Source organism: Lepus europaeus, chromosome 23, assembly GCF_033115175.1.
Source record: "Lepus europaeus isolate LE1 chromosome 23, mLepTim1.pri, whole genome shotgun sequence".
Taxonomy (NCBI): Eukaryota; Metazoa; Chordata; class Mammalia; order Lagomorpha; family Leporidae; genus Lepus; species Lepus europaeus.
The window spans coordinates 8,881,269-8,894,797 of record NC_084849.1 but is presented as its reverse complement, the minus strand read 5'-3'; the positions used below and the strand labels follow the sequence as shown (position 1 = coordinate 8,894,797).

The following is a 13,529-nucleotide window of genomic DNA, read 5'->3' as shown; positions in this document are numbered from 1 at the left end:
TTAGCATATCTTTAAAATGATGGCCTTCTGTAGAGGCTGTAACTGTGGCAATCTATTATGATAGATACTATCAGGTAATTAAGAACCCTTTCTTTATAACCTCTCAGCCTTATGTTGTAGTTTAGGGTTAACCCCACTCCCATGGCTCCTCCACAAACCTCTTGTCATCCTTTTCTTGAAAACATTATTGATCAGTCATTTTGTAGCCAGACTCATTTTTTCTCCATTGCCAGGATGAACTTGGTGCTGGTTGTTGGTGTGCCCTAGTAGAGCATACAAATTGGGTGGAGTTTAGCTTGCATGAGGCTTTCTGGAGGCTTCACGGTAGCTCCATGTGGAGCTTAACTTCCCTGCGGCCATCGTAGCATCCCTTCCTTCCTCATCTGAGATGAGACACAGGTGCATCATGGGAAAGTGGGCACACCAGATTGACAAGTAAGGGGATCAAATTACAATGCAGGACTGGCAGAGATTGCAGCACATCTGTACCTAACTCCCTGCTTAGTTTTCTTATGTAATTCCTTCATCTGAGATTGTCCCTTAATCTCTATGGGAGGTTGAGACTATTGCACGTTGAATTAGGTCATTGGCCCTATCTATCCAAGGAACAAAAATCTCTGGGTAGCTGATCTATTGTTTCCATATTAAAAGCGGGAAGATTTTCATCAGTTACTGCTAGTAGCCATGGTCCTTTCCATGAACATCACTTCTCTGAAAAGTTTTCAGATTCTGAAAAAGACAGATTTGTCAGTTAAGATGACAGGTTGAAGGTAGACTCCCTCTTAGAAAATGGAAAGTATTTTGTATCATTTCTCAGATAACAGGGGCTGGCAGACTTTGCTTACACAAATTTTAAAACCATTTAGTTTGTATATAAATCCTTGCAGTGTCTCTTTCTGTGAGCATAGTGTTGTTAAAAATAAATGTGACATTCCATTAGTTAGTGCTCATAGTCCACCTTCTTCTGACCAGTAGGTAATTGGGGGCTAATGGATCGTCCACAGCTTTCCACTCGAGAATCCACAGACTTGAGTAACTGCTGCCAAATTTGGCCTGTTCGCCTTTCTCTGAAGGGAGGAAGGAACCTCCACTGTGATACGGCCTTGACTAAACAAGTTCAGAGTCGGTGAACTCAAGGGGCTTCCATAGCCTAGACAGCTCATAGCAAGAGTCTCGGGTGATTGCTGACGTCATAAATAAGAGTGCCAATTGTTAAATCAACAACGGGAGTCACTGGGTACATGCTCCCCACGTAGGATCTCTGTCCTTAATGTATTTTACTATGAAACTTAAAAACACTACTAGTCGAACAGTACCCTATACCTTGTGCGGTTGTGTGAGTGCAGCCTGTTGAAATCCTTGCTTAGTATATACTAAGTTGATCTTCAGTATATGAAGGTAATTGAAAATGAAACTCGATAAAGGGCGGGATGGGAGAGGGAGTGGGAGAGGGGAGGGCCACGGGAGGGAGGGAGGTTGGCGGGGGGGAAGCCACAACAATACAAAAGTTGCACTTTGTAAATTCACATTTATTAAATAAAAAAAAAATAACTATATAACAAACAAAAAAAACAAGAAAAAAAAAAGAACTTAATACTTTACCCTTTTAGTATTTTTTATGTTCTACTTAAAACTATTGGTTGAACTCTGTAATTAATACACAATTATTCTTGGTGTTTAATTAATGCTATAACTAGTACTCAAATAGTATTTTACACTTTGTGTTTCTGTGTGGGTGCAAACTGTTGAAATCTTTACTTAAAATATGCTAAATTGATCTTCTATATATAAAGATGATTGAAAATTAATCTTGATGTGAATGGAAGAGGATGGGGGTGGGAGAGGGGAGTGTTGTGGGTGGGAGGGAAGTTATGGGGGGGGGGGAAGCTATTGTAATCCATAAGCTGTACTTTGGAAATTTATGTTCATTAAATAAAATTTTTAAAAAAAAGGAAGACCTTTCTCTCTTTCTCTCTCACTGTCCACTCTGCCTGTCGAAAAATAAATAAATAAATAAATAAATAAAATCAATGGTATGCATCACGAAAAAAAAATTTTTTTGGCCTGTTGTCTGAACTAAGCTGTCCAAAGTATACACAGATTTTTTTTTTAAGTTTTATTTTATTTATTTTGAAGGCAGAGTTAGAAGGTGGTGGGGAGAGACAGAGATCTTCAGTCTTCTCATTGACTCCTCAGGTGGCTGCAACAGTCAGGCCTGGATCAGGTTGAAGCCAGGAGACAGGAGCTTATCCAGGTCTCCTATGTGGGTGCAGGGGCTCAAGAACTTTGGCCATTTTCCTGCTGCTTTCCCAGGCACATTAGCTGGGAGATGAATCAGAAGTGGAGCAGCTGGGTCCCGAATCGGTGCTCGTATGGGATGCTGGTGTTGCCTGCAGCAGCTTAACCTGCTGTGCCACAATGCTGACCCCAATACATAGGATGTTTTTTTTAAAGTGACTTCTTGAGATGTTGCAGGGTTTTCTCCTATTACAGTGGAAGAATTTAGTAGGGAGTTTTCCTGCCAATAGTAGTTTCCTGAGAGAATCAGAAGAGGTAGGTAAAACATGTCTGCTAGAATGCAAAAACGTTAATAAAACAAAAGCAGAGATTTTAGTTTTTGCTTTTTGAAGAGGAATTTGTTGTCTCCACTTGGTTCACAAGAGTAGGTAGACTTATCCCCTGTGTGCACCTGTGAATGAATACTCTAGTGGTAGTGGTTTAATTCTTGACAGATGAATATAGCTAGAAATTCCCTGTAATTTAACTGAAGGAGGAGTGCTGAGTAGCGCCTGATAAGGTCCCTTCCATTTAGGCTGTAACTAGTCAGAAGGTAATCTTTCCTTCCAAGTTTTTTTAAAATATTTACTTTATCTATTTGAAAGGCAGAGTTAGAGAGGGAGAGACAGAGAGAGAGGACTTCCATCTGCTGGTTCCCTCCCCCAAATGGCAACGTCTGGGACTGGGCCAGGCCAAAGCCAGAAGGCAGGAGCTTCTTCTGGGTCTCCCACATGGGTGGCAGGGGCCCAAGTGCTTGGACCATCTTTTGCTGCTTTCCTGGGCCATTTGTAGAGAGCTGTATCAGAAGTGGAGCAGCCAGGACTGAAACCAGTGCCCATATGAGATGCTGGGTTTGCCCCCTAGCACCTGCCCCACCTTTGAAGTTTTTAACAAAACTAGATCCGGATAGATCAGCTGTTCATGACTTTTGCAATCTGGCACTGAGAGATTTTTGTCCCTGTATTCTGTCAGAGCCTTTTGTACCTGACCTGGATTGATAATGTGGTTTATCTGATCCTGGGTTTATCTGATCCTGGGTGTCTGAATCAAAGAGCATGTTATGGGTGAGGAATAGTCTCTCGTAACATTTCGAAAGGGCTAAGTTTGAAAGTAGTGTTAGGTCCTGCCATCCTAAGGAAGCCAGTTGTTTAAGCCGTGATTGGAGTTCTCTTGCCAAAGCTTAGCCAGTGTCCCTTTAAGATTACAATTAGCTTTTTTCGTCTTACCTGAAGATTGAGGTCTCCAAGAGGCATGGAGGTGTTAAGAGATCCCTAAAGCAGTGCTGTCTGCCGGTCACTTTAGACACAAAAGGGGCACAGTTATCACTTTGGAGTGATTTTTGGGCTTTAGACACTTCTTGTGCCTTTTGTGTTGGGGTTGGAAAAGCCTTTACCATCCTATTAAAGTAGTGCTGTAGACTAATAGGTATCTATTTGCTAAGGGCATGTTAATGAAGTCTGTCTGCCAGTCTTCACCTGGGTGTGATCCTCTCCCTTGTACCAGAGGGGAGTTAAGGGGATGAGAGTGTGCATTCTGATGTGACCACTAGGGTTATTTTATAAACAGAATACACAGGACTAAGCTACTTCTCTTATAATATTATCCATATATTATTATTTCCCTCCAGATATCAAAAACGATCTGTATTAGGGCTTCTCCTCCCAGATGGGTATTTTCCTAATATTTTCCATTGAGAGTCCACCAGGAACGTGACCTTATAATCTAAAGTCCACTACCCATCTTTGGTGCAACCTTGTTGCTGAGTCTATTTTATCTCAGCCATGGTATAGTAGGGCTATCTGATTGCCTGTATAGGCTGTTGAGATCATTAGAACCGTTTTTAGAACCTCTTGAGTACCAGCTTTCTTTGCTGTCCTGTCAGTGAATCCCTTTGTTGACATGGTTGATTTCCTTTTGGGGTCCCCTGCAGTGGACAACAGTCGATCTTCCAGATGTTCCAAAACTTCCTGGAAGAAAGCTAGAACTCTTTCCCATGTTTAATAGTTCTTTGTAGTCAGTAGGCCTCTTTCTTCCAAAGTGCTGTATGTTCATGTAACACAAGGAAAACATATTTGACAACTAGGTAAATATTAACTCTGTCCTTTTCCTAATTGTAAGGCACCAGTTAATATAATAAGCAGAGGGGCCGGTGCTGTGGCGTAGCGGATAAAGCCCGCCACCTCAGTGCCGGCATCCCATGTGGGCACTGGTTCGATTCCCAACTGCTCCACTTCAGATCCAGCTCTCTGCCATGGCCTGGGAAAGCAGCAGAAGATGGCCCAGGTGCTTGGGCCCCTGAAAGCATGTGGGATACCCGGGAGAATCTCCTGGCTTCATATCAAACCAGCTCCAGCTGTTGTGGCCATTTGGGGAGTGTACCAGCAGTTAGAAGACCTTTCTCTCTCTCTGCCTCCTCCTCTCAGTAACTCTGCCTTTCAAATAACTAAGTAAATCTTTTAAAAAAAAAAATACAGTACGCAGAACACTTTGAGCTGAGATGTTTGAAGGCAACACCTGAACTTATTGTTCTGTGAGTGACTTCCACCACGGTAGATCCTGCCTTTCTAGCTCCATCTTTCATGAAACCACTGACATCTGTGAATCACTCAACATACAGAGCTTCCAGAGGTTGATCTCATAGATCAGTTCTGTTAGGTCTGCTTCATGGTCTCTACACAAGAGCAAACAAGCTTTTCAGTACATTTAGGTGGCAGGAGAGTAGCTGGACTGGTGACTTGGCATATTTGGAGTTAGCTCAGGTAAATCTAAAAGAAGAGCCTGATATTTAGTAAGGTGTTCAACTGCCATCCACTGATGTCCTTTATTCTCTAAGGAGTCCTAGAACTCCTTGTACCTGGTTTGGAGCTTGAACTTCAAGATGCAGGCCTGAAGTCAGTTGCGTAGTTTCCACTAAAAGCTCTCTAGCAGTGACTGCTCTTAAAGATGCAGACCAACCCTTCGCCATTGAATATAATTACTTAAAAATATAGGCCACTGGTCGTGAAAGTGGACCCCATTTCTGAGTAGGCACCCCAGAACTATTACCTGTTTCTCTGCTACAGAATGACAGCGAGGTTTGCCATCAATTCCCATAATAATACAACTCTTTGAGGACAGAGGTCCTCCTTGGAAATTTAGTACAGAATAAGTGGCTACCATATTAGTTAGAAAATTAATGCTCTTATATGTATTGTCACTAATCACATGATGCTCCTGGCTTGAGATATTTGGATTGTGTGAGTATTCTGAGTCCCCAGGCCCCATCTATCTTCAGACAAGGCCGTGAGGGAATTGGGAGGCCCTCTAAGCTGAGGAGAGTCCCTCTTCCAGTGACTGTCTCTCTTACACTGGGGATACAGTCTAGGTGGGTCCTTCAGGTAGGGACACTCTGCATCATGTCCCTCCTTCCCACACCTGAATTACTCTCCCTTGGCCTTTCAACCATAGCAGAATGCTTCCAGGGTTGACTCTGAGGTCTCCAGGTGTTGGTTAAGCAACTGCCATCTTATGAGCCTGCTGTCTGGACCACTTCCCATGTTGGAATATTCCTTCCTCTGCAGCTCTGTCTCAAATATCTGAAATGTTACTTCTGTCATCTGGCTCATGGGAATCTGGGTTCCCATGGCCATTTCCTGAAACTGTACCCTTAGGAGTGAGTTCATAGGAATGGATGCCGAATTACCCACAGCTGAAATTCTCTTCAAAACCTGAGAAGACAAAAGTAGACGTGGCTCTATAGGAGCCCAGTTATGTTCAAACACTTAGGTTGAACACTTACATTAAGTGAGTGTCCCAAGATCTTTCTTTTTGCCAGATTGAGTTCCATATAGATCTATATCGCAGCCCTCTTTAGGGCTCCCTACAGGTTGATCTAAACCTGGGGTCTCCTTCCAGAACTGAAATAAAAATGCTCCAACACTCTGATTATTTTCAGGGGCTTCTACCACCATGCCTAGGACTTTTGACCTCTAGGGGGCACTGCCATGCCTAAGGCTTCATCTGAGCCAAAGTAGGCTTTAAACCCACAGCTGGGATTGATAAACCCATGTCCAACCATGTTGGTCCTAAGAAACCAGCATTTAAATTTCCTGAAGCTGTCTCCTTCAGTGAGAGATGAAGAGTTTGGTCACGAGAGATACCAAACCGCAAGCTGGCTAGCAGTTGCCACACCCATAGACCATGAGGTGGGAACCAGGTGAAGCTAAACCTGCTTCCCTAGTCCTGGAGGCTGCAGCCTTCCAGAGCAGTGGGGCTTGCAGCAGCGATCTATGGGAGTCAACACACGTATGGCCTGGTGCTTTTGATGTGTCTGGGCAGTGAGCTGACTGGGGAGAGAGAGTGGCAATGTTTTACTTCTCAAACTTGTCAGGTGCCACCCAACTGTCCTGTTTATTGGGGTCAGTGACAATGCATCTTTTACCAGAACAAGAAGTCCCACCCCTGGCAGTCAGATGGAGAAACTGGGTAACAGGAAGTGGATTATTCCCCTCCCCTTTTGTTCCTTATCAGAAGAGAAGGAGGGAAGAGGAGTGAAGGAAACACATGCACTGAAAACAAGGGAAGAAAAGACTAAAGTAAACCTTGTGGAATTCACACACAGTGGACAATTAGAAGAGGGTTACAGCAAGTACATCCTGTGAGCTGATGCTCAGGAAATTATCTGAGACTTAGGACTTTTACTCAGACACAACAGTGTTGCACCTGAGAAAGACTTTGCTTGTGACCAGGGTCGAGAAACCCCCATATATGAAGATTGGCTCTGGTTAAATCACTCAACTTGGTCTACATATACTGAGCACCTACAGTGAGCTGCACCCTATAAACTAAGTAAGATGCCAGCTCACCCCTCCATGCTGTCAGGATCAGCAGGGGAAAGGACACCAATCCATGCTGATGACACAAAGTGGTGGCTTCAGGAGAGATCAGCATCCATTTGTAAGGTTTTCTTTTCTTTTCTTTTCTTTTTTTTTTTTTTTTTTTTTTGACAGAGTGGACAGTGAGAGAGAGAGGTCTTCCTTTTTCCATTGGTTCACCCTCCAATGGCCGCTGCGGCCGGCACACTGCGGCCGGTGCACTGCGCTGATCCGAAGGCAGGAGCCAGGTGCTTCTCCTGATCTCCCATGCGGGTGCAGGTGCCCAAGCACTTGGGCCATCCTCCACTGCACTCCTGGGCCACAGCAGAGCGCTGGACTAGAAGAGGAACAACCGCGACAGAATCTAGTGTGCTGGCGCCGCAGGCAGAGGATTAGCCTATTGAGCTGCGGCACCAGCCATTTGTAAGGTTTTCATTACATTAGAGTGACTGAGAAAGAAGCCAGGCTCTGGGTAATTAAGGATGTATCAGCTGTCTTCCCCATCACTTTTTCATTATTGAAGTAGAAAGCTCATGAGGTCATGGAGAATGCTGATGTGGTCATACCTGGGGAGGGTTGCAGGTTCCAGCCCTTTGCAGCTAGTTCAAGAACAGACTGTTTGATCTCTGTTTCCTCATGGACAGGGTAGAGGTTCCACTGGGAAATTGGCTTAATTCAATTAAGATAATGAATGTAAATCTGTTTAACATGGTACCTGGCACAGAATGGGTTATGTGATTATTCTTCCTTTATGCTTACATAAAGAAATAATTACTACATCAAAAGTTCTGCTACTTCTAATTGGAGAGATTCTTATTAATTCATTGTGTAGAAAATAGAAATTTTGCCGGCGCCGCGGCTCACTAGGCTAATCCTCCGCCTTGCGGCGCCGGCACACCGGGTTCTAGTCCCGGTCGGGGCACCGGATTCTGTCCCGGATGCCCCTCTTCCAGGCCAGCTCTCTGCTGTGGCCAGGGAGTGCAGTGGAGGATGGCCCAAGTCCTTGGGCGCTGCACCCCATGGGAGACCAGGATAAGCACCTGGCTCCTGCCGTCAGATCAGCGCGGTGCGCCGGCCGCAGTGTGCCAACCACGGCGGCCATTGGAGGGTGAACCAACGGCAAAGGAAGACCTTTCTCTCTGTCTCTCTCTCTCACTGTCCACTCTGCCTGTCAAAAAAGAAAAAAAGAAAAGAAAATTGAAATTTTAATAGAAAAGTCTAGCGCAATGGAAGGAGGGAGGGAAGGAGGGAAGGAAGGAAGGAAGGAAGGAAGGAAGGAAGGAAGGAAGGAAGGAAGGAAGGAAGGAAGGAAGGAACTCCCAGCATGAGCTCACCACTGTGCAATGGGAACCTGTCCTTGTGGCTTTTCCTTTTCTCCCAGGTTGAGTTTGTCAAATCTTTGTAAGTCAGATTTAGTCTCTACTACAGAGCCCCATGTGGACTAGGCTGTGGATTCTGAAGAAATGCTTTATTGGAACAGAAGTCTTTTAATTATTTAAAAAAATCACCTCTGTTTCCTGAATAGAAATCAAAAGGGAATATAGAAGTATTCAATTATATAATATTTCTACCCAATGGGTAGTTAGACTGGGATGAATAACTTGTTGATAACAGTGTAATTATATTATGTGAAACAATGTGATGGAAGATGGCATGCCCTAAATATTTTAGGTGACACAAAATTGGCCCTATTGAAGCAAAACAATAATAGCAAGAATTCATGAAAAGAATAAAATTGTTTCATGAAATGTGAAAAAGCCAAAGTACAGAATATTTTATGTACAATTTCATACATGAAATATAACCTCTTTACTAAAATGAATATTAAATGTGGGATAATCTCCCGTATTTGAATCTTTCTGCAGATATAGAGTCCAGTCAGAGCCACTGCAGTCATCAATTCTCATTTCACTTTTGCTTCTTGAAGCTTTTCATTCCCACTCAGTGATGGACGAGTTTAATGTATTTTTCATCCTCCACTGAATTTCTGCTGGTTTTTCATGGCCTTCACCTGCTTCCTCTTTGGGTGCAGACTCTTCTGGAGTTTCTGGTGATGAGGACTACTGTGGTGGTGGGGGCGCCTCTGGAGGTGGGGGCGCCTCTGGCGGTGGGGGTGCCTCTGGAGGTGGGGGCGCCTCTGGCGGTGGGGCCGCCTCTGGAGGTGGGGGCGCCTCTGGCGGTGGGGGTGCCTGTGGCGGTGGGGCCGCCTCTGGAGGTGGGGGCGCCTGTGGTGGTGGGGCCGCCTCTGGAGGTGGGGGCGCCTGTGGTGGTGGGGCCGCCTCTGGAGGTGGGGGTGCCTGTGGTGGTGGGGCCGCCTCTGGAGGTGGGGGTGCCTCTGCGGGTTTGGGTGCCTCTGGTGGTGGGGCCTGCTGTGGTGGTGGGGCCTGCTCTGGAGGTGGGGGCGCCTCTGCGGGTCTGGCTGCCTCTGGTGGTGGGGCCTCCCTCGCTTGGGGGGCCTCTTGCTGTTCCGGGGCCTGTTGTTGAGCAGGTTGCTCTGGTGGTGGGGCCTCCACTGACTCCTCTGAGGGGAGCTCTTCTGAGGTCTCCTCTGATTCCTCTTTTGAGTCCGCTATTGATACAACTACTGACTTGACTTCAGTCCAGAGGTAGGAAAGTATAATTAAAACACACAATACTATTATAAGAAATATAGGGACTACAAAAAATAACACATTCAGGTTATTAGGTTTTTTCTTTCTTACGATACGACTGCTATTTGTACTTGAACTTATATTTCTATTATATGGCTTGCCAGGGGGTCCACTGTCCACACTACCTCCAGTTCCTGGATTTCTGCAGTCAGGAGGGGCATAGCCACTGTCACAATGGCAGTGCCTGAAATTGTTGCAAACTCCTTTCCCATAACACATTTCATCTGCTTGGCAGTCAGAGTTGGGTGCCTGGTAAACAATGCAGGAGTGATCCCTGCAGACTTTATTTAGGGCACAGTAAGTGTTGCTCTGCACATCTCCATAATCAGAGCTACCGCTATTGCTATCAATGCTCCAGCACCAGTCATCTTCATAAGCAACTTGGATCACTGTGTGCTGGGGTAGTATTTGTGGTAAGAGCTTAACTTCGGTACATATAAGTTTCCCACAAAATATATTTTCATCTGCACATGGAACATATGCTGATTGAAGTGCAGTTAGACTGCCACAGTTTCCAAACCTGTCCCCTTTGCTGTTCATTGAAACGTAACATTCTTCTGGGGCAGATCTTGCAGGTATTCCGTATATATTCGAGCATTGCTTATCAGGATTCATACACTGCCCTCCAAGGCAGCGGTAAATTCTGTCACACGGTGTGCCATCTTGCTTGTAGGCGTCTGGAGGGCAGTTGGCAGACCTACCACTACAATACTCCGGGAGGTCACAATTACCCTGGATAGAGCGACATAAAAACCCCTTTCTTCTGTACTTGCAGCGGAAGCAGCAGAGTCCATAACCACACTGTGCATTGTCTTTGAGTCTACACGTTGAATCACAGCATGGGTCAAGTGCACAGTCAGAGCCACAGTCACACTGCTCTGGTGTCTCTACCACACCATTTCCACAGCGGGAAACCCTGCGCATGCGGCTTCTGTGCCATGGCTTGTTAAATAGGCAGGCTCCTCGGTGTTCACGAAGGAAGCGATAGAAGTCGTCAGAACTGCAGTTACTGAAGCTACTCTCTTTAGTGATATTCTCACCCATGAGACAGAAGGGCTGATTTTTACAAGTGCAGGCCGAGTGGTCATGCTGAATACCCAGGTTGTGCCCGAGCTCATGGGCCATGAGCGCTGCAAACAGGAGGACATCTTCGTGATGGAAGGACTCCACAGCTGCCGCAAAACCGCTCGAGCAGGCGCCGTTGAGAAATGCCTGGCCCGTGTTCTCTCCAGGATGACGGCCGACAATCATGTGAGCAACATCATGCCTCACGCGGTGGACGAGCTTCTCTCGTCTCCAGCTGTTGAAGTTCCTGAGTGTCACTTGTAAGTCCGCTGCAACCTCTGTCAGGTCCCCCTCAGTCCAGATCTCCATTCCAGCCAGTACCACCTCTGTGTTTATTCCCCTCGTGAAGCTGTTGACCAGAGCAATGATGTCCATGACCCTCTGAACCGTCTCACTGACGTTACGGCCCCACATCTGGAACCGCTGGTTGTCGACCACTACAAACATCTCCACATACTTGGTGTGTGACCACAAGTAGGACAGCGCCTGTGGGTTGTGAAGCTTCCTGCTTCCCTGTTGCCGGCTGGTGGACATCCCTTGGCCGCCTTTGGAAGTGACACTACAGGAGACGTGAGCTCCGTGTGCCATCGTGTACAACGCATGTTCAAATCGTTTGGAAGGGAGAATGGGCTCAATGCTATAGGATGTTTCCCCCTTAACCAGAATGCCCCTGAGGCCCGAGCAGGTGTTGACAGAAACAAAAGAACCTGGCACCCCATCTATGTAGCCTTCATAGTAGCAGTTGCGTGAGATGAAAAGCATTTCTTGCCCTAGCACCCCGTTGTGATAGCTGTAGACTGGAAAATCATTCACAAAATAGTCTCTCTTCACATGTAGGTGAACCAGCTGCTTCTGGCCTTGCGTGAATAGTATGTAGGATGCCTTTTCTCCAGGTTTTTCACTTCCCTCAACTGTCAGACTCTCAGGGATGACCTTTTCGTAAGAAGCATAATGTACCAATTCCATGTATATGCTTGGGAGAAAAATCATCCCCCAGAGCAACATGGTCCCCAGTCTGACACGTGGAAGACCTGGCACTAGTCCCAGCCTCAGACCATTCATCTGGGGAACCCAAGATTGAGGCGCTCTTGTAGCCTCATTCAAAACCATGTGGGGTTGCCAGAGGGAATACAGGGAGGAGGAGGATACTCTGGCTGAGGCTGTCGCCAGCATGGCCCTAGTAAATCTGTTGGTGATGCAGGACCTCTGTCCAGCAGCAACAGCTCTGCATGGCACACAGGATCAGAGACAGGTATCAGTGTCAGGTCAGGGCTGGCTGTAGAAACAGGGGTGACTGACTGCTTCTTAGACTTACAGCCTTCTTTTTCAATTTGGTTATACTTAGTTTTTCTGATCTCTCTGTCGTCCCTCAGGTCATTCGTAGTTGGTGGTATCCTCCCGCACCGTCAGCTTCAGTTTCTTTGGCTACAGTCCGTTTGACATCGTGTTATGAAGGACTGCAGACTCTATCCATAGGACGATACCTTGAGAGAGGAAACGAAATCTCCAAACCTTCCTCAACAGGGCCACACGGAACACTCCTCCCCTCCCCTCCTGTTGTCCGTTACTCAGCTAACACTGAACGTTCCAGACCTGGGGCTTAAAGACCTCTTTGGTGGGCATACTTCATTGCCCATTTCCTCTCTTCCCAACTCTCCTCCTGTAACACATGAGCCTATTAATCCAGATTGATCTTTTCTGCTCAGTGAGGCATCATAGATGTGTATGCATCTCAAAGACCAGTCTGTTAGATCTGGCAAGTGAGGTGGCTGCCCTGTGCCCCAACACAGACACTGAAGTTGGTTACACATCAGGGAGGGACAAGTTCTGCTACTTTTTAACTCACCAAAATTCACTTACTCAAATTCTGTTAATAACACTGCCCAATAGTATATGTTAGAGATGCTAACTCAGTAGTCCTATTATGTGTGATTGTCATGAGCATATTGATTAGTACCCCTAATGCCACAGCACTGGCCCCTTGGATTTGGTTTTGATGTAGATTTCCTTGGTGTATTTAGCAGAATAAATTTAAATGGTAAATAGGGCTTAAATTTCCTATTTCTGGCCCAATTTTTATCCTGTGCATTCTAAAATGCACTAAAACAAGGCTTTACATCTTTTATCTTGCATAAAAATAAGCTTACATCAAGTCAGAAATTTATAGCATTTAACTTTTTTTTTTTTTAAGATTTATTTATTGAAAGGCAGAGTTAGGCAGAGGCAGAAAGAGAGGTCTTCCATGCAATGCTGGTTCACTCCCCAAATGGCCACAATGGCTGATCCAAATGGGCTGATCCAAAACCAGGAGCCAAGAGCTTCTTCTGGGTCTCCTACATGGGTGCAGGGGCCCAAGGACTTGGGCCATCTTCTGCTGCTTTCCCAAGCCATGGCAGAGAGCTCGATCAAAAATGGAGTAGCCAGGACTCGAACTGGCACCCATATGGGATGCCGGCACTGCAGGTGGTAGCTTTACCTGCTATGCCACAGTGCTGGCCCCTTTAGCATATAAGATTTATTTATTTATTTGAAAGTCAGAATTACAGGGAGAGGGAAAGACAGAGAGAGATCTTCCATCCGTTTTGTCCACTACTTGAATGTCTTCAGTGGCTGAATGTCCTCAATAGTGGGCCGGCTCAGGCCAAAGCCAGAAGCCTGAAACTCCTAGTCTCCCACATGGGTG

The 13,529-nt window shown here is 45.8% G+C and overlaps 1 protein-coding gene across 1 annotated transcript; it reads right to left on the bottom strand.

The window, feature by feature from the left end:
* Positions 1-9,190: 9,190 nt before the first annotated feature.
* LOC133752347 (disintegrin and metalloproteinase domain-containing protein 1a-like) lies at positions 9,191-12,019 on the bottom strand. Its single transcript, XM_062182841.1, has one exon. The coding sequence runs from the start codon at positions 12,017-12,019 to the stop codon at positions 9,191-9,193; it is 2,829 nt and encodes a 942-aa protein (XP_062038825.1).
* Positions 12,020-13,529: the final 1,510 nt, after the last annotated feature.

What these genes read in the sequence shown, in the direction of transcription:
- LOC133752347 (XM_062182841.1), bottom strand. Translation starts at nt 12,019, where the DNA reads ATGCTGGCGACAGCCTCAGCCAGAGTATCCTCCTCCTCCCTGTATTCC.